Here is a 26,713-nt window from a genome sequence, read left to right as displayed (position 1 = left end):
GGCTATGGCTTGCCAGGCAAAGTTCCGGTGTCTGTCTCCTGAGGCAGCTACATGGCATCTCACTGACTCTGCCTACTTTCTCCCAGCATTCAATTTAGTTTTCCTGCTTAGCTCTATTCTGCCTTATCACAGGCCAAAGCAGCTTCTTTATTCAGTAACCAATAAAAGCAGTGCATCTACTGGACTTCCCACACTATTTCCCCTTTTCTATCTAAATAAAAGGGAAGGTTTTAACTTTAACATAGTAAAATTGCATATAAAAAACAGGTATCAAGCAAGATTTACAATTACAATATTTATATATCTACTTTATCTTTTATCATAACTAAGGAAAACTATAATTATAGCTATTTGTTTTTCAACTCCATCAAAGACCCCAGGAGGATGCACTATTACCCATGTTAACAGGAAGTGCATTGTAAGCAACTTCTAAAACTCTAGAAATGACAGAGACATCTCGCTGCCTGGACAGTCATTCAAAGTTCTTCTGTACTGTTGGGGCATCCATCTTTAGCCTACAGGCCCATAGTTTCAGGCAGACTTTTCCACGAAGCAGGATATTTCAAACACGTCCGCCAACACGACCTTGCTATGACAGGGATGCTATGCAGATGTGGTATAGAAGGCACTTAACATCTGGCATACAGACATCTTAGTACGATTAGTGATTATTATTTGCTATGCTCCTGAGAGTGTTGCTGGTGAGATTATGTTAGAAATACTGACTAGATTTGTACCGAGTCAAGCATTATATTGTACATGATTAGTGTGTGATCTACGGTTGTGTCCAGTTTAGCAGACTCCTCGATAATGTGGACGAGAATATGGGAGATTTACTGATTGGGTTCAGTGATAATGTCTAAAATTTTGGTGCTTAGAGGTCAGATTAAACTTAACAGGCATGAAGATTTATGTTACATTTTGCCTTTGGGTCTACCGAAGTATGGGAGGATTTAATAGCAAATGTGAATGACCTCAGAACTTTAAATTATAATGTCATTTTGTGATAGGGAAGACAGATACAGTGGCAGTTTACATAGGAAGATCACCTTTCAGTTGGTTGATCTGATTATATCATATGTCAAACATTGTGTTCATATCTGAGCATCCACCCACAGGAGGGTCCCTGACAAATTGGACTGAAGGAGGAATGAAAAAGCCACCACTTCAAATCCATCCCATGTAAGGGACAGTTGAATGGGCCAACATTGTTTATCCGGGGGGAAAGCTGACTGGCCCAAGGCAATACATATAGTCATGTATGCAGCTGTCTGTCAAATGGAAAGGAACTAGATTGTATTTATGGTTCCTGGGGTTTGGATTTAGACTGGTAGATGAAAGTCGTTCTACTCAGGAATAAAGAAATAAAACAGAAATGTCAGTAAATGAAAGTGTTTGGAAAAGAAAATGGCTGACTCTGTATGGATCTATGTTCACTGTTCCTGACCTTGTTCATTCAGATGACCAAGATAGGTGGAGATGCTGTAGGCAGAGTTCAGGTATGAACTGCAGGAGAGAATGAAATGTTCTCCCTTTGTGTTTTTCTAACTCCTTACCTAAGAAGTAAGCCCAAAGCCTGCAGCTAACATGTAACATGTGAGCTCCCTTTATCTAGTCAGTTCCTACTTTTCTAGCTATACCTTTACCTTTGCAGGGAAAACCTCCCCACTTCCTCCTTCAGCTCAAAACAAAACAAAACCACACAGCAATCAATCCAAGAAGAAAACCCTGTATGTGAATTATTACCACCATATATTCTGAGAACATGGTGATTAATGGAGGGGGAAAACATCAGGCAAGAAGAATATCAGGGGAGACAGTCAGGATGCAATCCCCATAACTCACACGAATGCCAGGAGCGTGCTGTCGCATGCTTTTAATGCCAGCTTCAGATGGTGGAGACAGGGATCCCTGGAGCAAGCCGGCTAGCAAGACTAACTGAAATGGTGAGCTGTGAGTTCAACTGAGAACTGTCCTCCCAGTGACTAAGGTGGAGAGAGAGAGATGGGGGATGCTCTCAGTACCAGTCGTGGACCTCCACATGCACACAAACACATGTGAGCACATATATGTGCACACACATACCATACATGAAGAAAAAACGAAGAGTAGACGGGGCTGGGACACAGCTGAGTGGTAGAGTGTTTGCTTAGCATGCCTGAGACCCTGGGTTCATCTAGTGTTTTTCTTTAGTAATTTAAGGTCAGAAATGCAAAAGATTACAAGAAAATATGATGCTAACATTTTTATTTTTGATAATGTATGTCCATAAAATTAAGAATGGCTTTAGGAATAGTAACTTATCTTTAGTATTTATATTCTGATATACACACGGAAACCGGGAGTTTATGTAGGAGACATAGTATTAAATATGAGAGAAAGCTCTAACTCTTCATATTCTGGTTTTCCTTAATGGCATGCCTTCTGTGTTTTTAAAGGTGAGATCTCCAGATTTATTGCAAATCAGAGGAAGAGAAGTCAAAGGATCACAAAAAAGAAAATCAGTTGTTAAGTCATTGAAACCAAGAAAGACTGTAAAATCTCAGGAGGATAAAAAACTAATTAAAAAGTAACTTCCTTAAGTTTATATATTTTCTGTTTTCTTTTTAAATATTTATTATTATTTTACATGTATGAGTATTTGCTTGCATACATGTATGAGCAACAAATGCATTCCTGGTGTCTGGGCCAGAAGACGGCATTGGATCTCTTGGAACTAGAGTTAAAGATGGCGTGGGTTCTGGGGATCCAAGTGCCCTTAGCTATTGAGCTGTCTCCATGCCCCCCACACCCCTTACTTATCCAGAGATAAGTGGCTTGATATGTGAAAACGTATTGTTGGGAGGAAAACTTAATGTCTCCTCATGTAGTGTAGAGATCCAGGTGGAAACTTCTCAAAGGAAGAACTGGTGGCAGGCTCCCTGGTCGGGGTGCACGTGTATCCTCCACACTCCCTGTTTCTGGTTCTGAGGAGTAGTTCTCTAACCTGGGATCAAGCGTGGTAGAGATCGTGGATTTGGTCTTGGTTTGATTAACTAACTGCTATACTTTATTCTTTAATTTTATCATGATAAAAGAAAGACCTCACTTGACATGGTCATAGGCTCATCAACTTAGTAGTTTCAGTTTCTCTCGAGTGTCCATTCATGTCCTCTCCACTGTCCCCGCTGTATCTTTAATGAGGTTTCTTTCATTATTATTGAGAATTTATTATCATACAGTATATTTTTAAAATACAGTATATGTTTTTCTGTCCCTCAGTTTGTTCCCAGATCCTTCCCACCTCTCCCTCTCTACCCACACAATTTTATATTCTCTCTCTCTCTCTAAAAAACAAAGGAAGAGATGAACAAATCCCAAAACAAAGACAAGAAACACACACACACACACATCACCTCACAAAAACAGAAACCAACAATCAAAAGACCAATGAGGCAAAAATTGTCCAAACAAAGCAAAATGAGACAAAAGTCTACAACAACCCCATTTAATGGGGTTTCTTACCACACACGAATGTAGCCTGAGTTTGACTGGTGGCACTTCAGATCACAGTTCAGCTCTTGCCACTCATCCTTGTTGAAACTGGTTTTCTCTTCATTTCACCACTGGCGTTTTATGGGCTGCTTTATTCTAGATTATATCCTTCATCTAACTCTTTACGGAGGTTTAAAGAAACTTTAATTATTGGCTCTTGTTGTTGCTTAGGAAACTGGGAAGGCCTGGCCATGGAAGACGACCTGTTTGATTTTCCTTTAACTGCTGGCTTGAACTTTGTAAATGGACATTACTCACCATTTAGGAGTTGAGAGTAGATTCATGGGTAGAGAATTCCCCAGCTGATGAAACAGTGAAATTGGCATCTAAGTGACCCTGTGCATGCCATTGCTTATCTGCATTGCTTTAAGCTCATTTAGTTAGCAAGATTATGTATTAAAACAAACAGTGACAGCGGGCAACAAGTATTTTACCTTCAATAAATAGTTACTGTCAGATTACCAATGAAGCAGAAACTTCTTGATTTTTCTTTTTGTCCCTAAAAATCTTTGCATTTAGTGCATTAAGCAAAGTAGTGCGGCCACACACAGAGTCAGGGTCTTTTTTTTTTTTTTTAAATGTCTTAGCGTTTCAAAGAATGACAAATAGTCCCGCTTAAAGAGAGTGTGCTGTAAAAACACAAAGGCTTTCTTGAGAATGCCAAAAATATTTGCAGATCTTATTGATATATATTTGTTATTTTAATTCACGATAGCTAATTTTCAGAAACCCTCATAACAGAGAAACTAGACTGAAGTCCGGGGGAAGAAATATAGGGCATTTAAAGAATTTATTTTATACAAGAGAATCTTGGAAAAATATTGCTGAAAGTCCTTAATACACTGCTCCTTTGTGTTTAGCCAATCTATCTTTTCTCACCAGTGACTAACGCACAAAGTCAGAGATTGCCCTGAGAACTCAGTTCCGCATTGCAGCATATTGCTGTTTAGCTGAGTATACCAAGGAAGGTTTGTTTGCTAATCCGTGCTGTTAAAATGACGGGAACATCAGAATTCAGATAGTGGCAATACTTTTTTTTTTTTTAAAGTAAAACAAAACAAAACAAACAACACACCACAATGAGTGGCATAATCTGAGGCACACTCTACTAGCCAGGACCTGTCTGAAACAGGATGATGGCTCAAGTAAGCTTGACATGGGAGCTTACCTTTCTGTTCCTTTCCCTGCTCCTCCCCCCCTGCATCTCTACTTCCCCCCTTCTCTCCGTTTTCTAGTAAGGGAGAACCCATAGCCCTGCATTCCTGGTCATTGCTTGTCACGCTCCCAGTTAGGTTTCCTATCTCAGACATTTCGCTGACTTCAGATGTACCTCTTCTCCTCCCTCACAGTGTTCACAAATATCATACCCTGTCCTTATGGACTCTATGCTATTTTGGAAAAGTTATAGACTGCTTTGTGTGTGGTTGAATAATGTACATGTATGCCTAGCTATAGGCTAAATGCTGTATATGCAATTCAGTAACAGTAAAAATAAAATGAGAAATTCTAAAGCCCTAGAATATCCAATATCCATTTTATTTTTTAAAAAATCCCCAGTTATCATAAATTTAAAATCTCAAAAAATTTTATTCCATCCTTTTTTTCTAAAGGTTTTTTAGAGAAATTGATAATATAACTTGCAAGCTCAAGAACTAAGCTTCTGCCCCTTCCCCTGTCCACTCCAAAATCTATATTCTTTCTACTGTGCTGCTAGTTGGTGTTTTCTAGACACATGAGCCAGTATATAGATCAGCACTGGCCACTGGGAAAGGACCAAAGAAACAGACAAAAAAAAAAAAAACCCCAAACAAACCAGGGCTAGTACAATGCATGGAGAGAGAGATTTATAAAATACAGACCCCCTTCCATAATCAAGGGGGCTAGGGAATAAAGCAGAAAGTGAAGGAAAGAAAAAAAAAGAACTTGTCAGAGGCATCTGTCATCAAGGTATTGTCTGAAGGATGTTTAGACATGAACGGAAGGGCAGACAGCAATCTGTCTTTGTGTGATGTCCTTCAAGCTGATAGCAGTTGACATCTGTTACGCAAGAAACTGGTCTAAATGCATTTACTCTTCTTAAGTCAAGACCTATGGTCAAATGAGAACTTTACAAGTATTTAAAAGCAGGGAGCACAATCCAAGAACTACACTCTTAACATGGGTGCTGGAAGCCAGGAAGGATGCCGTTAAACTTAGAGATGTCAGACAGATGTAGTAAGCAACAGAGAACAGCTGTGCCGAGTAAAGGGAGCAAAGATGGATCTGCAAATGAGAAAAGACAGAGAGCATGGGACCCAGATCACCTGGTCAAGTCTTGTCTTTGAGGAGGACCATGACTGGAGTGAGCTGGTAATGAATAGAGAAGGGACAGACCTCTCCTTTGCTTTGGTTTTGCAAGTGAAGGAGAGATGTCAAATATTTCGTCTCTTGAGCACGAGAAATCTAATTAATTGTGATAGCAGGGATGAGATTTGGAGCATTCAGCAGAGGGGAAAAATATCCCTCTGGAGAGGATTTTGCCAGTGTTCAAAGAGAAGTTCAAACCTAGGAGGCACACCGAACTGGGGAATTTAAGACTTCAAATTAAAACAGAATTGAGGGAAAGATGGAAATCTGGGGCTAGAGGGTGCTCTGAAAAGCTCAGAGAGGATGAAGAGTTTCAAGAGGCGCAGGCTCTGTCTTGCAGAGCACGGCTTACGGATGGCAAGCTCCTTTGATCCAGCGGAGTGGAGAGCTGGCGTGGGATAGCATCAGATGAAGGACACTTCTCAGGAATTCTCAGTCTGAATTAATCGGAAAGGCATTGGGTTTACAGAGAGCAATAAGGCACTTGGATCCCAGGAACTGCTAATTTGGTGATCTAGGCAAGCTAGGCCTGCTCCAGAGAAAGAAAGAAAGAGAAAGGGTGATCTCTCTGGTACAGATCTATGAGGGTTAGAATGTGTAGAGCACCTGCACACAGCCTGGCACACACTAGGATGCTTAAAGGGATAATTGGATGGCAGGTGGCATGCAGCATCAAGGAATCAGGTCATCATGACTTCTTTGCAAGAGAGAGGCACATTTTTGGGAGTGGGAAGGGATGTAATACCTGAAGACACAGTGTCCATGTTCCACAGATGAACTTCTATAGTATGGGTATTCTTCCATCTTTTCTTTAGGAACCCTAGACTGAGGAGAGACCACTGGAGGAATGCGTTTGCTTTAGACCTGTTCGTTGCCTGGTGTTGGTTGCTATGAATTTGAAGCTCTGAGCATTTCCCAAAAACTGCAGTATTAGATTTATCATAAGCCATGATTATAGTTTTGTGTCTGATCCCAACATTTCACTGTTTTAGAGCCCGAACTGAACTGCCAGTATCAATGTATTTATCTAACACCCATTAAATGATGAAAGAAGCTCACTTTCTTTCCTCTTACAGAATCCCACAGGCCCATCCAGTTCCTCATCTCCATAACCTGTGCACCACAGTCCCAGCTGCGGAGCTGCCTGTGAATCTGCGCCTGGCTTCTCGAGCGTACCACACCCCAAACAGAACAGGTCACAAGGCCATGCTTGGGCTACTGGGAACGTCACTCTTAGATGATTGCTGCTTAGATGAACAGCGAGATAGGTAAGCATTTTCTGGTTATTTTGTTTTAATCTGTCAAGAATATTTACAGAGAGGGAGAGAATGCAAGAGAGAAAGCCTTCTAATTAATCCACTGATGCCAGAGCCATCATGATGTAGCCTTATAGGTCCTACCTTCAATGGTTTTATTGGAAATTAAGTTTTCAACTCAAGAACACCAAGAGCCACATCACTCACCCTTAGCAGTAATTTATCAATTTGATTGATGAACCTAGTTTCACAAGCATCTGTCTGTCTTTGTTTCATTAATTGTTTTCTTTACTTTATGACCAACCTGGGGTACAGATGTGGAAACGGAGGCACATGAAAGTTAAGCCCTTCATCTCATTTTATGCAGCTAAAAGAATCACAGTTTGGGGATGAGAACACAAGCATATGTTTGAACTGGAGTCCACTGTCACATTTTGATCATGGATAGTATACAGGGCTATGGTTTCTCTTCCATTGGAATTCACAGATTGTTCTGTGACTGGTACATGATCTGCAACATTCTCAGAAGAGGAGAGGAAGGGAAAGAGATAATATTTGCTTAGTAGCAAAAATATTCCAAACTTGGTGTTACCTGTTTTTGCATGTTTTCTATTTGAATTTTCAACTGTTAAGGGAGAAGTCGTAATTTCCATTTTAGTCATGAAGAAGTTTACTGAAGTTATCTCTGAGTACTGAATGGAACCCAGGAATGTCTAACCCAGTTCTGCCATCGTACTTGACCTATTTGTTCTAATCAGCCCCCCAATTAAATTTTAACATCCCAGACCCCAGATATATTGATATCTACTTTAGTATTATATGTTTTCCTTCCTATTCTCATGCATATAAAGAAAAATCTTTTATCACCCTATTCTCCTCATACCCAAAATGTGAGCTTTCACTTCCATGGAGTGTGTCTCCTGTCCACCATTGACAGGTGCTCTAGTCTCAACCTTTCAGAAGATTGGGAGGACTCAGAAAAAAGTCCATTACCTGCCTAATAATAAATATTAAATTAAATGGGAACGTTTTAAAATTAGAGTTTATTCAAGATATTCAAGAATAAGATTTCCAAAGATCACTTCTGACTGTACTTCTGAATTACTAAGGCTTACTACTCTTCATAGTATATTCTGAACCCCTTTGTTCTGATTGGCTTTGAGTATAAATTGGAGCACTGTATATATTCTTTTACAGTTTAAAACTCATTCTTTTTTTTCGGTGGGGAGACAGGGTTTCTCTGTGTAACCGCCTTAGCTAACCTGAAACTTGCTTTGTAGACCATGCTGGCCTTGCCTGCCTCTGCTGGGATTAAAGGCAAGCGCACCACCACTGCCTGGCCCATTTTCTTAGCGTTCAGCAACCATAACGAAGTTTAATTTGACTCCTTGAAAGAAAGAATTCAAGCCATTATCATACTTAATTTTTAATTGAAGCAATGTATTTTCAGTACTAATGTGCCAATCACAATATACATGTTTTATCAAGTCAGGGGTAATTTTTTAAAATGAATGTATGGGTGTCTTAGGGTTTCTATTGCTGTAAAGAAACACCATGACCAGGGCAACCCCATAAAGGAAACTATTTAATTGGGGCTTACCTACAGCTTATAAATAAATCAATAAAATGGACTAAAGAGCCCAATATTGTCATGGCAGGAAATATGGCAGCATGTAGGCAGACATGGAACTGGAGAGGTTGCTTAGAGTTCTGCATCTATATCCTGAGGCAACAGAAGTAACTGTGTACCACACTGAGCATACCTTAGATTTGGAGACCTCAAAGTCCACTCCCTTAGTGACATGCTTCCTCCAACAAGCCACACCTACTCCAAAAAGACCACACCTCCTAAAATTGGCACTCTCTATGAACTAAACATTCAAAAACATGAGTCTGTGAGGGCCATTTCTATCCAAACCACCACAATGGGGTTTGGAAATTTGGAAACTGTTTTAGTGCATCTGATAAAAAAAAAAAAGCAGCCTAAAGCTGGGGGGAGGGGAGAAGGAGATACAAAATGCAGAGTGTGTGTGGTCTAGTAATTTTAGGGTTCTACTTCCTTCTTTTTCTTTGGTACTGAAGATTGAACCCAGGCCTGATACATACATGCACATTCATTGCCACTAATGTCCAATCCCCTAATGAATCCTTGAAAAAAATTCTCTAGTTTCAAGGCTTTCCCTTTAACACTCTAGGGGCCAACCATCGTTTTGGGTCCTTCCAGCTCTTGTTAGTCAGCAAACTGCTGGAACAATGCTGCTTTCTTTCCAGCTCTAAGTTTTTCTTTTTCCAAGAGAGTAAGTAAATGCTCTGTTTGATAAAGATAATTCTTGCCAATTTGTTTTTAAGTGCCAAATAAGAAGTTAATTTAAGTACTGAATATTTAATTCTCTAGCATCCGTCTGTTGAGGATTACCTTGCTAAACATAGCTTAACCTTTTCAAAAATATATCTGTCTGCTAAGCCTACAAGTTCAGAGAAATGTATAATTTTTCCAGAGTTCTGGAGAAAGGTAACTGAAAACAAAGCAAGCATCTCTGACTGTGGATTTGCTTTACTGTAATAAGAGTAGTTAACTCTAAATCATAATAATACTTGTGGGTATGAAGCCTTAGTGCTTTGCTAACTCTACACATAGTTATTATTATTTATGGTAAATACCAAGACTATTTTAATAGAACGGTAAGGATTTGCACTCGTTTGTTTGTTTATTTGTTTGTTTGTTTGTTTATTTATTTATTTATTTATATTCTTCTCTCATACAATACATACTGACTTCAGCCTCCCCTCCCAGTTCCCTGCCTCAGTTTCTCTTCCTCTATTCTTTCCAGTACCCCCATCCCCTCTTTCCTGGACCCCTAGATACACTCTTCCTCCACTTCTCTCTAGATAAGAGCAGGCCTTCCAGTGATACCAACCAAATACAGTATAATTAGATTCAATAAGACTAAGAACAAACCCTTATATCAAGCCTCCAAGTAGGAGGAAAAGGGTCCAAAGAACAGGCAAAAGAGTCAAGAGATACCCCTATTCCTACAGCTAAGAGACCCACAAAAATTCCAAGCTAAACAGCTACAACATGTATGCAAAGGATCTAGCAAAGATCCGTTTAGGCTTGATGATTGCCACTTCAGTCTTGGTGAGCTTCTACGAGCCTTGCTTAGTTGATTTTGTCAGCCATGATCTTGTGTCCTTGACCCCTGTGGCTTCTACAATTCTTTCTCCCATTCTTCTAAGGTGTTCCACCTGAGTTCTTGCCTAATGTTTGGGTGTGAGTCTCTGAATCTGCTCTGATCAGCTGCCAGAGGAAGCCTGGAAGCCTCTCTGATGGCTATTGGCCTAGGCACCCATCTATGAGTATAGTAAATAAAATATCATTGGGAATCACTTCATTGATTTTTTTCTTTTTCGTCTTTCTTCTTTTTTCCTTCCTTTCTCCTTTCTTCTCTCCCTTCCTCCCTCCCTCGTTCCCTCCCTCTCTTCCTTCCTTTTTTTTGTTCCCCAAGACTTGGTTTCTCTGTGTAATGGCCCTAGCTGTCCTGAAATTCGCATTATAGATCAGGCTGGCCTTGAACTCAGAGATCCACCTTCCACTGCTGCCCAAGTGTTAGGATTAAAGGTGTGTGCCACCAAGCCTGACTTAGTATGTGTTTTCTTTATTGCTTCTATTTCTATTTTAATGTCTTTAAGATTTTATTGGTTTATTTAACTGTTTGGTTTTCCTTGGCCTTTAAGGGATTTACTCATTTCTTCCAATTTTTTTTGACTTATCCTCTTTTTTCTTTCTTTCTTAAACATTCCTTTTTATTTATTCTTTGCATCTTTCACATCATGTATCTTACCCCTATATCCCTCTCCCCACAAAATAAAATTTAATAGAGAGTGAAAAAAGGAAATATCTTGCCATGGATGCTATTGTGTGACATAGTGTTCATTACAAAGAGTCATTGGTCTGGTTCAAGGCCTCTGGTTTCTACCACACCATTGATGCTGGGCCCTCACTGGTTTTCTTCTTGGATATCCTGTTGTTGCCTTGTGTCCTGGAGATCCTGCAGCTTTGGCTCTGCAGGTCTGGTCTGCAGATCATAGATGGGGTGTATATTGGGGTGGGCCACCTCTTAGCCTTGGTTCTGGCTCTTGGTAGTTGCAGGGTTAGTCTGTTGCAAGGGAAGGCAGCTGCTTATTTATCTGCCTGGCTAGCTTAACCCCAAAATAACCACGCAGAAACTGTATTAATTAAATCACTACTTGACCCATTAGCTCTAGCTTCTTATTGGCTAACTCTTACATATTGATTTAACCCGTTTTGATTAATCTGTATATCACCACATGGCAGTGGCTTCCCGGCAAAGATTCAACATGTCTGACTCTGGTGGCAGCTTTATAGCGTCTGTCTCCTACTCTGCCTTTCTTCCTCCCAGCATTCAGTTCTGTCTTCCCTGCCTCCCTAAGTTCTGCCCTTTCAACTAGGCCAAGGCAGTTTCTTTATTCATTAACCAATGAAAGCAACACATGGGCAGAAGGACCTCCTAGACCATTAGTCTGCTAGTCACCTTTCCTGTCCTCACCACCAGGGTGAGCTCTCCAGCACTGCCTAGGCTACTTCACCCCTTGCACTGCATTATTTTGAAAGCTGCTTCTCCTTGGAAGAGGTATGAAATGTCCTGTGCCGAGACAGGTGTATAATTATCTCGGCATTATTATCTCTACATTGTACAACTTACAAATCAGGTATATGAAGAACGAGTGTACATGGAAGTTTTTCCAACTCCTTCAAGGAAAGTAGTGATATTTGGTAAGAAAAAACAAATTATGTAACAGAGACCAAAGAGAGTTGTTCATACAAACAAGGACTTAGTCTATGAAATATTTAATTTTGCAAATGAAGAAATTGCAGCATGGCATTTAGGAAACGGGTTCATATGCACACAGCTGGTTAGGATGCAGGCTCAGGCGACCCCGAATCTCACTCTGGTCTCTGCTGCATCTCTTTATGCTTTGTCCTGAGTACCTATTCTCCCCCTGTTGTCAGTCCCTGGCTGCATAGGTAGACACCTGCTCACTCACCCTTCGTAGCTCGCATGTGTTTTATTGCCATCTAGGTTTGGAATCAGAGTCTTTGCTCAAAGTGTTGTGGGGGATTGTTTCTTACTACATGACTTGACCAGTGCCTGTGCCCTTCCAGGAATCTAGAGAGAGGGCATGACTAACTGTGAAGGACTTCCTTATGCTAATTCTGCAAGTCCATAAAGCTTTGGAGTTTCTGAACGTTGTCTGTTTTCTCTGTAATTCCCCATCACTCACTGCACTTTCCTGCCCACTAGAATGTGCCCTCATCTCATGCTAAAGCTTTCTGTTGCCAGCTGTAGGGTACCATCGTCTGTGATCTGTTGTACTCCATTCGTCATGGGCTTTGCCTCTTTCTCTTTATTTCCTCCCAGCCTGGGTATCAGGGACCTCATTCTTATTATCTGTCACTTCTCAGTAGTCAGCCTCTTCCTGACCTCGTGGTATTCTCCTCTTGACCACCTTGCTGTGTGATCTAGGCAATAACCCGAGGTATTATATCAGAGAGTCCTGTATGTCTGCGCTAGACATTGTGCCCATGCCTGATGTTCACGGAGGCCAGGAGAGTGTGTCCCATCCCTTTGAACTGGAGTTAATAGTGTTGTGAATCACTGTGTGGGTACTGAAGATAAAATTGGGAACGGTGGAGGAGCTGCAAGCGCTCTTAGCTGTGGAGCCCCATCTCTCGTGTGTTTCTATCACCACACAGAGGGGTGATGACAAAAGCCATTTCACTGTACATATTAGTATTTAATAAGATGTTCTAAGATTGTATTTTTGTTCTTAAATGGAAATACATGAAAATAAATGATTTGTAATCTTTCCCCATAACTTTCTAACTTTAATGTATTTGGAAAAGCTGTATTTTTTTAAAAAAGTAAAACAGTCTCATTCCACCAGATGTCACTGTTTGCATGTAGCAACGAACTTTCAGTGGTTCCACAGTAAAACCCCCATCACATTTTACAAAAATAAAAATCTGAATAGTTACAAATATATTTTTCTATAGGCTCATAATTTTTGATATTGTATTCGTTGCTTTCAAAAAAGCATGCAGATTATTCATCTGCCTCTGCTGCAGATTTTAAAGAAAAATTACACAAGGATAAAGAAACTTGTGTGTAGGTTAGCATCTAAGAAGTTGGCTTGGAAAGTTTCTCCAGTCCTAGGAATTTTTTTTAAAAAACAATCTCTATAAGTTGCAGTCTTACAGATTGTGGAACGAGATCCTATAAGTGGGATGTAAAAGTTTTGTGTTTAACTATGAATATTTTGAAAATGGAATATAGAACAGCCTATTGCATATACATGGTACCTTGCTAAACTTTTCGAAAGCAAACTTCTTTAGTTTTCCTATGCACATATTTTGTGAATCACCAGAAGGTGATGGTATGTTCCTGAGAGCTTTCCCTCGGATTTTGTGCCTTGTAGCAAGGTCCACTTTCTAAGGAAAAGAGAGTGAAGCTGCTGTGATTGTCGAGCTCCTCTCCCTAGGGTCCTCCTAAGGCAGAAGAGGCTGCCAGAGAGAGAAACTGCCATGGCTCCTAGGCTTTGGTTCACTGGTGCTTATAGACAACCTAGAGAAGCGTTCTCTCACTCCAGGTCACATGTCCTCTGATCTCTGGCGGCAACTCACAGTAAGAAACGTGTTTCTTACCCTGGTTGACAGTAGACTGATACTACTGACTGTGACGGTAGATTGGTGTCGACTCTGAAAAAGGTGTAGCTTTTACTTTTAGAGAGATGGGCTTGTTTTTCTCCTTTAGCCTCTTCCTTGATTGTAATAATAGGGATTAAAATTTCAGCCATTTACTGAACATGTATGATTCGAAACACCCACTGCATATATTATTCCTAAGCTGTGGATATAAGAACCAGCCAGTGTTGCCGTTTACAAATGAGGGAACAGATTGAGGAAGGGAAGGTATTGGTGTCGGTCTATTTGGTGTTGGTCTAACAGAACGCTCAAGATTAGGTAATTTATCAAAAACCAACCAAGTAGCCAGATTTGTACTGGAGTCTTAGATGTTCTAGAGTGGTCAGCTGCATCTGGTCAGAGACACACGCTTCTGCAACTCATGAGAAAAATCGAAGATGAATTCCCATCCACCAGAGCCAACTTACTCCTATAACAAGGCATTGATTCATTCAACAGAGCTGTAGCCTTATGACACAAATGCTTCTCGTTAGTCCCTACTTCTTAACATTGCTACTTTTGGGAACAAGACTCAGTGTGAGTTTTGGTGAATACAAATCATATTCAAACCATAGCACCAACATAATAGCAAGTGGCCAATTTAGGATTAGAATCCAGGCTACAGCCTCATTGCAGAGTCTCAGTCTTCTCACAGTATCAGTGATAGTTGAACTTTCTTTCCCTTTTTTTTAAAAAAAAGATTTCTTTATTTATACATTTGATTGCTCTATTTGCATATATGTCTGCCTGACAGAAGAGAGTATTAAACTGAAGAGGGCATCTGGGCATTATTATCCCATATGGTTGTGAACCACCAAGTGGTTGCTGGGGATTGAATTCAGGACCTCTGAAAGAACAGCCAGTACTCTTAACCGTTGATCCATCTCTCCAGCCCATGTTTAGACTTGCTTAAGCATAAAGACCATTTGGTGTGCTTGGTCAGTATATTAATTCTCAAACCTACTGAATCAGAATTTCCAGAGAAGGGCTGGACGATGTAGACTTGATGGTCACTCAGGGTATTGTATGATCGAGCTGTTTTAGAAAGGCTAGTGATAATCAGAGGCTCTCAAACGGTACCAGAATCAGCTGCGGGGATGGTGAAACCATGGATCACTGGGTTCACATCCCTAGTCTCCCATCCATTAGGTGCATCTCTACCAAGTACATATAAGATGTTTGTGACAGTTAGGGAGTCCCCGTGGATCTACTCCAACAGCCCATGCTGGGCTCTGGTTTTCAGGACCCCACCCCCCATTCTGTAAGGCCCTTTTTACTTAGCCAAAGTTCACCATCTCCATCATGACTACTACATCTAAGCCCTTGGGAAATGGACAGTTAGTGCAGTCATCTCCCCAGCCTCATGCTCTTTTCCTATGAGATAAATACACAAGGCACGATGGAGTATATTCTATAATGAAAGAGCAGATCAAACACAGTAGGAAGTTTAAGGAGACAAAGGTGAGTTTTGTCTGGGTTGGGGGAGAGTTGTACAGGTCTTGGAAAAAGAGTTCAAGTTTCTAGCTCTTGCTCGTTCCCATTTCCAGAGCCTCGGGGTCCTACAATTGTGTGTTGGCTTGGCTGCTCCAGTGGTGCTCTATACGTGGTACTCGGTCTCCAGTACCTAGTTCACCTTTTAATAGTATATATGGATCGAATGGCGCATTGCGGGAGTGAAGTAGGATTGGCATGGTCAGTGGACTCCAGCGTTTGGAGGAGCCTGCCTGCAAGGTGCTATAGTTGAGGCCCCGTTGTAAGTTAATCATTGGAGCATTTGGAGAGGAAGTGATTGACTCAAAGTCTGCCATGGGTCTGTAACAGGAACTGGAGGAGGGAGAGTCTGGAGGTAAAGAGCCAGAAAAGATGATAGCACGGGAGTCAGATGAGGAGCTGTGATGGTCAGGAGAGGCACTGGAGCGAATGAGCAGAATGGGCAGCTGCCGTTGGAAGTGAGGGCACGGTTGGAGATCAGGAGACTTTCGGTCTGAACTCAGAAAATGGTGATATTTCCCAAAGATGAGAACTTGAGGAAGGTTGAATTCTCTTCTCTCAAAATAAGGGCTCATGGAAAATGAAGAGAGAAAATTACAAATAGTTGATTCACCTCTGTCATGTGGGAACTGTTGCTAACATAACCTTGGATGGCCATTCCACTAAGGCTCTGGGCATGTCTGCCAAAGCTGGCACTGTGGAATGCCAGCGACACCTTCCATATTCTTTTGACCAACTAACACATAACAATTAATTGTGCCTTTGGAAACTGACAGTCCATGTAAATGACGGTTGCCACCCTGTTTATGACTCCCAGCTGAGGAGAAGAACGGCAGTGCTGTAAGCGCTTTATGTCACCCTGCCCCTGACCATCGTCACCTTCCCTCCACGGTTGGATGTATTTCTACTCCAGGCTCATTTTCTTAGTCTCTAGACCCGAGCCTGTTATTTTCCAGACCTACCGGTCAGGACTGAGTTGCAGAAAACAGAAATACTTTTAGCTGTTTGAAGCAAGATGGAATTGAGGAATTGAGCAAGTGCCGATTAGTGGAAGGGTTGAAACAAATGGGCATTCACCTGGGAAGACGTGCAGAAATACCCACACTGCAACTGAACTGGCTGCCAGGGGAACCACTCCTCCTGTCTCAGGAAAGCTGAGAACCCAAAACCCATTCTGCTAACACGGCCCCTTAGTTAAGAGTCAGGGAATCACGTGTCTTTGTCCCAGATTTTTAGTCTTACTTGTTATCCTCCCTGGTAAAATAAAAATGAAATCAAACAAAAGCAGTAACTTTGGAACACTACTGTGGAAGAACTCGGTGTGTCTTGACTGTGCTTGCAACAGAAACCTCAGAACCTCCTTTGTTCTGCATGGTACGTGTGTGAGCACACCTGGAGAGAGGTCCTAGGTCACATCTAGGACACCCCAGCGGCAGGAGAGTTCTCACCTCGCCGTCCTCACCACCATCAGGAGGACTGACTTTCTGTGTATGCAGCTTGCTGGGAGCTGCTTGTAATTTCTCTTTGAATCCAGATATTTGACTAAAGACAGGTAAAAGGTGACTTTCCCCAGAAGTTGGGCTCTGAGAGTTCAGAATATTATGAGATGGCAAGTCAGTTGGGTTTGTGTATGTTTAGCCTTGACAGCTGGTAACTCACGAAGCTATTATAGGTGCCTTTAGTGGAATGTTAGGAAATCAGAGTGTGTCAATCACGTGTGATTGACACTGCTGGAATCCGACCAAGCCTGATTTATGTTTATTTTATACTTATTACAGCATGCTGACAATAGAGCATTAACTATTAAGAAGTCTCTTAAGTCATTTATTATTGATTACCTCTGCTCTCAAACTTTGTTTTATACTAAATAATGCCTGTATGCTACCCATTCTTAGCTATAAGCCTGTGTGGTCTATGGAGGGAAATGTGATGCTAAACATTTTCAACTTGGCAAGATCTAAGCCAAAAGGGAAAACTACAGTGCATTGGCAGTTCTACTTAGGTCGGTGTTTTGACCCCAGTCTAAGAAATTCTGTTTGACTGTGGATTTGGAGTGGAGAAGAAAGCTAGAAATAAGGTTTTAAAATTTATTTATTTTTGTATATGGATGTTTTGCCTGTGTGTATGTCTATAAACCACATTATACCTGGTGCTTGCAGAGACCAGAAGAGATTTTTGGACCCCTTGAAAGAGCTGCTATGTAGGTTCTAGGAATTGAACTTTGGGAGAGCAGCCAGTATTCTTAACCACTGAACCATCTCTCTAGCCCCCGAATAAGGTTTTATTTTTTTGTTGTTGTTGTTTCATATTTAGAAAGTGAGCTTCCACCCCATGTAATGAATCAAATGCATCACAAAGATTACAAATCAATTGTGTTTAGAGCCATATTTTTAAAAATTTGAATTTACTTCTCTATGATCTGCTTGGTGCAGATATTAAATATCAGTACATTTCTTTAAGCAGAGATAAGTGGAAAGAGGGTGTTCCTTTTTTGCTTTATCAATAACTTTAAAAACAAATTTATTATTTCTGTCACATTATAGAATATTGTATGGTCTTCCTGTTGAGAAAGAGAAATTTAGCAGCATTCCTCCAGTCCCACCAGAGGAATTCCCTGAATTGGTGCAGACAAGTCAATGGCAAGCTCACCAACCAGACCTGCGGCTCTCAGGAGAAGAAGTAAGAATTCCCTTTAATACGAGGTTTCTCTACCTCATGTGTTCTTAAACTTTTTGGTCTGTACTCTGTTGGTATTCTTGAACGTTCTTGAGGACTTTTATATTGTGAATGTGAACTGTATTTTTGAACATTAAAATGGTAAAACCACGAGTGTTAAATGTGATTCCACAGGGCATGTTTATAAAGTCACGGCTGCCTTTTTCCTTGCAGTGTTGTCTGGCTGTGTAGGCCAGGTTAGGCTGCTTCTAGCTGGTGATCCTTCTGCCTCGGTCTCCTGAGTGCTGGGATTACAGCCACACACTGCCATGCTTCCTTTCATTACAATCTCCAACACCTAAGTATATGGAGAAAACTAGGATTTGTTCCTAAATTTACTCACTTGTCAAATATCTTCATATATTGGATTCTCATAAATTCTGCATATTTTTTGTTTGTTTGTTTGGTTAGAATACATGAGAAAAATTCTGACTTTAAAAAGATACGTAGCTGGAAAAGACAAAAATATTTCAGTAGCTTTTCTTCTGTAGTTGTGGGAGGGTGAAGATACCAGTAGACTATTAGATGTTATTGCTATATTATACCAGGATCAAATAAATTAAATACTCACAAAGAGATATACTCAAAAACACTAGAAAATAAGAGCAGAATTCCAAATAGGTCCAAGTAACTCAAAGACAAGGAAGAATAGAAAACAGAGAGACAAAAGGAAACTAGAGAATAAAAAAAATAATGTAAATATAATGGTCCTTAATTAAATGCAAATCCTCTAAATATACTCAATGACGGAGAATGTCAGAAAGTGTTAAAAAGCAAATAAACATAGCCCAACTATGTAGTTTCTATAAAAATATGCTAAAAGTATGAGATGGTTTGATTTATATTAGAAAATTTAAAAAGCTATCATGTAGACACTAATCAAACAAGGAGCTAGTGGCTGTATTTGTATCAGATAGTGAACTCCCAAACCTGGCAAGTTATCAGAGACAGAATCACAGGCAGAGTGTAGATACACCAGGACACAGTCATGGCAAACTGTTTATGTAGCCAATGTAAAACTGTAAGATATGTGAAAAAATTCTCAGTCACAGAAGTGACAAGAGAAATGAGGAGTTCTATGATTGCACTTCACTATTTCAAAATATTTTATTTCCAACATCTGACTGCAACATCTAGATAATCAGTAAAAGGTATAAAAGGTTCAGCAAACAACACTGGTTTAATCTCTGATTAAATTTATATTTAATCTATGATTAAAGAGAACATTTTGGGAATCTTAAAATCTACTGACCTGATGAAAATCTATCGTGTCAAAGACTGTGGGAGGTAACCCAAAGAAGGCAGAGAAGAAAAATTTTATAGCAGTACATAGTACAATAGAAAAGAGAAAATTCCAAGTCAGTAATTTAAGCTCCTACCTCAATAGTCAAGGAAAAGAAGTACAAAGAGACCTAGAGGAGGCAGAAAGAAGAAGTAACAAGGAGCAGAACTCAGTGGAGTCGAAAGCAGCAGATCAGAGCAGCCAAGGAAAGTACATTCTTTGACGAGGTAAAATAAGCGAAAATCTCTAGGAAAAACAAGGAAAGAAAGCCACAAATTAACATTAGAAACGAAAACATCTGCAGACCCTGGAGGAGAACAAAAGATTGTGGTGGCGGTAGCATCATAAGCTACTCTCTATGTACATAAATATGAGATCTCCAAATAGATGGAGCAGTCTCTTTCCACAAAACTGCAGCTAACCCTACACGAGAGATAGAACTTTCAACCAGCAGCATAACTAGTAAGGAAATCGAATGATCAAGAAGCACCCTCTTCTTTCCTCATTTCCAGACTCTGGTAATTTACTGGATTTACTGGAGAGATTTATACTAAGTGGTGAAACTAGGTACTGGTTTTGGATTAGGAGTTGTTTTCTCACTCACCTTCTTTAAAAGAAGAATGTGGCCATTAGCCTTTGGTTCTGGCGTGGGATTGGGGATGGCCTACTCCAACTGTCAGCATGACTTGCAGGCTCTGTATCTTCTACATGGAAAATTTGTCAAAGAGCAGTGACTTATGCTGAGAACATCCCAGCGGGAAGAAGGAGAAACCATGTTTATTCCTCAGGAATACTGAAGTGCCCTGGAGTGCGCTGACGTCCTGTGACGGTGTCCTCAGCAATGCTTTCAACTCCAGCTACTGTTCATGTGTTTGAAACCAAGTCTGTTTCTTTTGTATTTTCTCTTTGGAAATTGTAAGGAGGTGATCTTAAATAAATTAAAAGTGGGAAGCCGAAAAAAAAAAAAAGAAAAGAAAAAACTGACACTAGTTCTGTAAAATCCCTTCCCCAAAGAGAAGGAACACTTCCTAATTTTTGGTATTAAGGACATAGAATTGAAATATACACACAAGGAATTATATGACATGGGATAAAAGGGTAATTCCATATTTAAGGTTGTATCATAGTCCATAATGAAGAAAAATTGCATGATTGCATCAATCAGTACAGAAAAATAATTCAGTGAAACCAACAGAATTTTATGATAAAATTCTCAGAACAACATGAGTGGGGGGGGGGATTCTCTGCAATCTGATAGGGACATTCAGAGTCTGCACTGTTGGGGTTAGGACTATATTCTGCTACAGAAATAATTTGAGGCCAGCTTGAGACCATGATTTAAAAAATGAAAGAAGGAAAATAGAAAAATATCCACAGGTGACTACTATACAGTTCAGCAACTGCTTGCCTGAGGATCATAAAGAAATGGTAACATAAATCTTGCCTGGACTGCTTGACTGTATGCTGTATGAACTGGACAAGCAGGACCCATAGAAAAATGACTGTTGAACTTGCCAAAAGGTGATACAGTCCTTCAGGGTTCCTGCTCTATAAGAGAACTGCCAGACATTTTGCAGGACACAGATTAAAGCATCTGATGAGCTTTGCCATTACAAGGCAAATCAGATCTTCAAATTTCCTGCTTCATGGAGAAGCCTGCCAGATATTATGGGCCTATAGGCTGAAGATGGGTTCCCCAGCATTACAGAAGAACTTTGGGTGACTGTCCAGGCAGCAAGATGTCTCTGTCAATTCTAGAGTTTTGTAAGTTGCTTACAATGCAGTTCCTGTTTACTTAGATGAAGACTTTTGTTGGAGTTGAAGAGAGAGTCTTTGATGGAGTTGAAGACAGATAGTTATAGTTTTCCTTAGTTATGATAAAAGATACAATAGATATAAATATTGTAACTATAATTCTTACTTGATACCTGTTTTGTTATATGTAATTTTACTATGTTAAAGTTAAAACCTTCCTTTTTATTTGGAAAGAAAAGGGGAGATGATGTGGGATTCCCCTCTGTATGCTATGAATATGTTTTATTATTATTTATTATATGGTTATTAAAGAAGCTGTTGCAGCCCATGGCTGAGTAGAGTAAAGGTAGGCAGGAAATCTGAACAGAGATATAGAGAGAGTAGGTGGAGTCAAAGAGATGCCATATAGTTGCTGAAGGAGGCAGGTGCCCCTGAATCTTACCAGTAAGCCACAACCTCTTGGTGATATACATATTAATAGAAATGGGTTAATTTAAGATGTAAGAGTTAGTTAATAAGAAGCCTAAGCTATTGGCCAATCAGTGTTGTAATAAAAAAAGTAACTTTATAAAAAAATATATTCCAAGAACTTTGGCTATAATGTTTTAAGCAAAATATTGCACATTGTGTTGGTTAGTTTTAACTTTTAGCTTGGCACAGTCTAGAAATACCTGCCTGCCTGTGTACCCAGCTTCTGGGTCCAGTACCCTGCTCTGATCTGCTGACTGAACTGGGCTTGGGCTGGGTATCTTCAGGCGTCACCCCATTGCTGGCTCAGAGTTCTCTATAATTATGTGTCTGTTTTTTTTTTTGTTGTTTTGTGTGTGTGTGGGGGGGGGGTATTGCCACTTTTGTAGATTTCTGAAGTTCTTTATTTTTTTCTCTTAAATAATAGAATAAATAAAAATAGAATAAAGTCTCTTTATTTTTTCTTTTTTTTTGCCTTTCCTTCAGTAGATCACACTGAGGTAGACTCTTGTTTGCCATTTTACCTGTAAGCTTTCCTATTATGTAGTATTCCTCACAATGATGAATTGTGAGGCTGTAGAACCCATTGTTGATTTCTAGGGCTCCAGAGTCTGGTTTCCAATGAATGTCTCACCAGAGTAAAAGATGAGTGATCTTTATGATACTATATCTTGATTGAATAATTGTTAGCATTGTATGTATGAGAGCATATTATAATTTTTAAGATGTTGCCTTAAGGTCAGTTGGGTAAAGGTGGAGGGATCTTTGCATTATTCATTAAAATGCATGTGAATTTACCAAATAAAAAGTATAATATAGCTGGATCTTGAGGTAGATCAACTCCCAGTTTTCTGAGGAACTGCCATGATGATTTCCAGCACTCCCACCAGCAGTGGAGGAGTATTCCCGTTGCTCCACATCTTCTCCAGCATGAGCTGTCACTTGTGTTTTTAATCTTAGCTACTATGACATGTGTATGATCTCAAAGTCCTTTGATTTGCATTTTCCTGATGGCTAAGGACGTTGAACATTTCTTTAAGTGTTGCTCAACCATTTGAAATTCCTCTATTGAGAAGTCTCTGCTTAGATCTGTACACCATTTTTAAATTGGATTATTGTTTTTTTTTGTGTTTAGTTTCTTGAATTCTTTATTTATTTTGGTGAAATATATGAAGTTCTACACACAGACACACATATATACACACTACCTTTGTCAGATGTGGAGTTGGTGAAAATCTTTCCCATTCTATAGGTTGTCGTTTTGTTTTATTGATGGTATTTTTGCCTTGCAGAGCCTTTCAGTTTCATGAAGTCCCATTTATTGATTACTAATCTTAGTGCCTGAGCTATAGATATTCTGTTCAGGAAATTGTCTCTTGTGCTAATGAGTTCAAGGCTATTCCTCATTTTTCTTTTATTACGTTCAGTATGTCTGTTTTTTTTTGAGGTTGTTTATTTATTTAGTGGGTTATTGAAGGGGAAAGGAGAAGGGAAAAAAGGAGAGAGAAAGAGAGAGAGAATGAGAGAGAGAGAGAGAGAGAGAGAGAGAGAGAGAGAGAGAGAGAGAAAGTAGAGACGGAAGCTGCCTCTTTGAGAGGGAGATAGAAAAAGGTATGTGGTTTTATATTGAAGTCTTTGGTTCACTTGGTCTTAAGTTTTGTGCAGGGTGATAGCTATGGATTTAGTTGCATTTTTCTACACACTGGCATCCAATTAGAACAGCATGTTGAAGATGTTTTCTTTTTTTCCATTGTGTATTTCTGGCTTCTTTATCAAAAGTCAGGTGACCATCTATGTGTGTATTTACATCTGGATCTTTGATTCAATTCCATTGAACAATTTGTCTGTTTTTATGCCAATACCATGCAGTTTTTATTACCATAACTTTGGGTAGAGTTTGCAATCAGAAGTTCTTTCATTGTTCAGGATTGTTTTAGTTATCCTGAGATTTTTGTCTTCCATATAAAGTTGAGTATTGTCTTTTCAAGGTCTGTAAAGAACTGTGATGGAATTTTGATGGAGATTGTGTTGAATCTTTAGATTTCATTTGGTAGAATGGATTTTTTATTATGTTAATCCTACTGATCTATAAGCATGGGAGAGCTTTCCATATTCTGATAATTTTTTAAATTTCTTTTTTCAAAGACTTGAAGTTCTTATCATACAGATCTTTCTTTTGCTTGGCTAGTTTTACCCCATGATATTTTATGTTATTTGTGGCTATTGTGAAGGGTGTTGCTTTCCTGATTTCTTTCTCAACCCATTTGTAATTTGTATAGGAGGTCTACTGTTTTTTTTTTTGTTGTTGTTAATCTTGTATCTAGTTACTTTACTGAAAGTGTTTATCAGATAGCTGCAGCAATTACTTGGTAGATTTTTTGGGGCCACTTATGTATATTATCATATCATCTGCAAATAACAGTAGTTTGACTTTTCCCTTTCCAAGCTTATCCCCTTCATTTACTTCAGTTGTCTTGTTGCTCCAGCTAAAACTTCAAGTAGTGTATTGACTAGATATGGAGAGAGTGGGCAGCTTTGTTTTGTTCCTTATTGCTTTCAGTTTCTCTCCATTTGGTTTGTTGTTGGCTATAGGCTTGCTGTAATTTGCCTTTATCATGTTTAGGTAAAACCATTGTATCCTTAATCTTTCCAAGGTTGTTATGAAGGGGTGTTCGATCTTGTCAAAGACCTTTTCTGCATCTAATGAAATGATCATGAGGGACAATCCAGTGTCTTTAGTAGTGAAATGAGGCAATGCCATAGTGATGGCCACAGCTTTCTAAAATTCTAGTATTTGGCCAGGAACTCCTTTCTGTTGGCTAAACTTTTGGCACTGACAGGTTTACTCTTTTGATGAAACGCTGGCCATATAGTGTCATTCTTACTGGTTCACAGCTCGCTATTTTCCTTTTTAGGTAAAGACTGTCTACTTTAGTTCACAACTCAAATAGCTGCACATAAATTTTTCCTCTGTGAGGTACCCCTACTGATCCTCTTTACGGTCTTCTCATCACATTGAAATTCAGAAGTTGTGTACTGAGTGATTGAGATTTAGAAAGCTCTATCATGGTTGTGTGCTTCTCACAGGGCATTTTATAGGTGTTTTGTCTGGGTTCATGCTGACACCATCCATCTTGTTCTTTATGTTTATCCAGCAGTGCAGTGTCATAGTAAGAAAGCAAATCAGCCCCTTCCCCCATTTCAGAATAGATTTTGAAATTTGATGTTCTGCTTTGAAGTTTAAATACCTTGAAATAAGCTCACATGTCTCTCTCCTTCAGTGAACAGAATGTTCCAACCTCAGGTCATCAGTGTGGCTATGTGGCTTACCAATAGTAGGCTCTAATGCTAATATATACAAGCTCAGAACCATATATATGTACATATGTATATTTCTGTAACTGTAAAGGTTCTGTTAGACACTAAATGGAAGTCAAATGTTTTCTAATTAGTGATTCAGTTGCTGTGTGTTTCTGCTTTCCTGTCAAATTCCAATCTCCACTAAGTTAATCATGTTCCTAAAACCCTTAGAACATTTTGAGCTTTAGTGATTCAGTTGCTGTGTGTGTCTACCTTGTCAAATTCCAGTCTCCACTAACCAAGTTAATCATGTTCCTAAAACCCTTAGAACATTTTGAGCCCTGCAGAGTACTTTCCCTTGATTAGCATATCTTTACTGGTTTAATTTGATAAAAGCTCTCCTGAAGGGACATCTGTGCCTTTCCTTGAAAACAGAGCACTGTTGATCAGCCTCCCTCCTACAGGTTCGTATCTTGCTCACATCTGGGATGATAACCTTGTTCTAGATGCCTAATCTGCTATCACGCTATCTACTCCATAGTAGGAAGACCTTACTGTGCCGGAACATATCATTTGTATACCTGGAACCCTCTTAATTTCTAGATATTCTTGGGAAAAGTTGTCAACTGCTTTGGGAAGAATTTACCATTCTTAGCAAAGACTTACTGGCTTTTGTGTATATTGTATATTACTTGCAATAATCCTCATAAGATAGAGGGCAAGTGAGGCCAAACACTTTAGCCTGGCAACTACAAAATCTGCCTTTTCCTCCCTCCCTCCCTCCCTCCCTCCCTCCCTCCCTCCCTCCCTCCCTCCCTCCCTCCTTCCTTTCCTCTCTCTCTCTCTCTCTCTCTCTCTCTCTCTCTCTCTCTCTCTCTCCTTTTTGTTGGCTTTTGAGACAGGGTTTCTCTGTATAACAGCCCTGGCTTCTCCAGAGCTCTCTTTGTAGACCACGCTGGCCTCGAAACCACAGAGATCCACCTGCCTCTGCTTCCCAAGTGCTAGGTTATTAATGGCACACACTGCCTGGGAAAATCTGCCTTTCTTTTCCTAAAAATTATTTTGATAGATAGGAAATATCAATAAAATGTATGGGATAGTAGAGGCATGTGTCTGACTAGAAATCAATATTAGTATTCCTATTGTTGTGACTTTTTTTAGAGTTGTGTCTTTATATGTTCATCTGCACTTCAGAAAATGTTACTGCTAAGAGTTCATGGCTAATGCTTTAGTAGTGCTTGGAATGGATGTTTTATGATCATTTCTGCTCTTTTATTTTTGACAAAAGCAGTCCTGAATTTTGGGGGGTCATACATAATTAATCTACTTAAGTAGTTTCAAAAGTCAACAAATTTAAAGAAAACTGCCAATGATATAAAGCATTCAAACAACGATTATTTCAAAATATAGCCAGTTTCTTCAACTTCTTTTCATGAATGCCTAAACATTTTTTTTGCAAGCACCTATTTCTTTTAAAAATTGTTTTTATTTATTTTGTTATTATATCTTTACAAAGACAACATGGGGATTTTTCTCATTCCTCAGACCCTACTGCCTCTATTAGTAATGTAGTAGTAGTTGAACAGTTGTCTCCAGAAGACATATCCAAGTGCCATCTCTTGGTACTGTGAATGTACCGTTATTTTAGAAACAAGGACTTTGCAGATATAATTGAAATTTTAGGATAAAATTATTCTGATTGTAGGATAAGTCTTATATCCAATAGTAATGGTATACTTAGGAAAACAGAATGCCTCTCATCACTGAGCGAAGACTCCAGTTCTGAGAATGGCTTACATGTAA

At 39.6% G+C, this 26,713-nt stretch overlaps 1 protein-coding gene and 1 pseudogene across 1 annotated transcript in view; both read left to right on the top strand.

The window, feature by feature from the left end:
• Ttc6 (tetratricopeptide repeat domain 6) overlaps positions 1 to 26,713 on the top strand; it is a 140,635-nt gene that overhangs the window by 40,603 nt on the left and 73,319 nt on the right. Inside the window, exons 4-6 of the mRNA XM_075947685.1 lie at positions 2,439 to 2,569; positions 6,957 to 7,148; positions 17,934 to 18,069. Coding sequence (XP_075803800.1) covers positions 2,439 to 2,569; positions 6,957 to 7,148; positions 17,934 to 18,069 — 459 coding nt within the window. The remainder of the gene's footprint in view (positions 1 to 2,438; positions 2,570 to 6,956; positions 7,149 to 17,933; positions 18,070 to 26,713) is intronic.
• On the top strand, positions 19,948 to 20,353 carry LOC142834786 (MICOS complex subunit Mic10 pseudogene; annotated as a pseudogene).

Source organism: Microtus pennsylvanicus, chromosome 14 (genome assembly GCF_037038515.1).
Source record: "Microtus pennsylvanicus isolate mMicPen1 chromosome 14, mMicPen1.hap1, whole genome shotgun sequence".
In the NCBI taxonomy this organism is placed as follows: domain Eukaryota; kingdom Metazoa; phylum Chordata; class Mammalia; order Rodentia; family Cricetidae; genus Microtus; species Microtus pennsylvanicus.
Note: the sequence above shows the minus strand (reverse complement) of the source record. Positions and strands in the feature narration are given on the sequence as shown.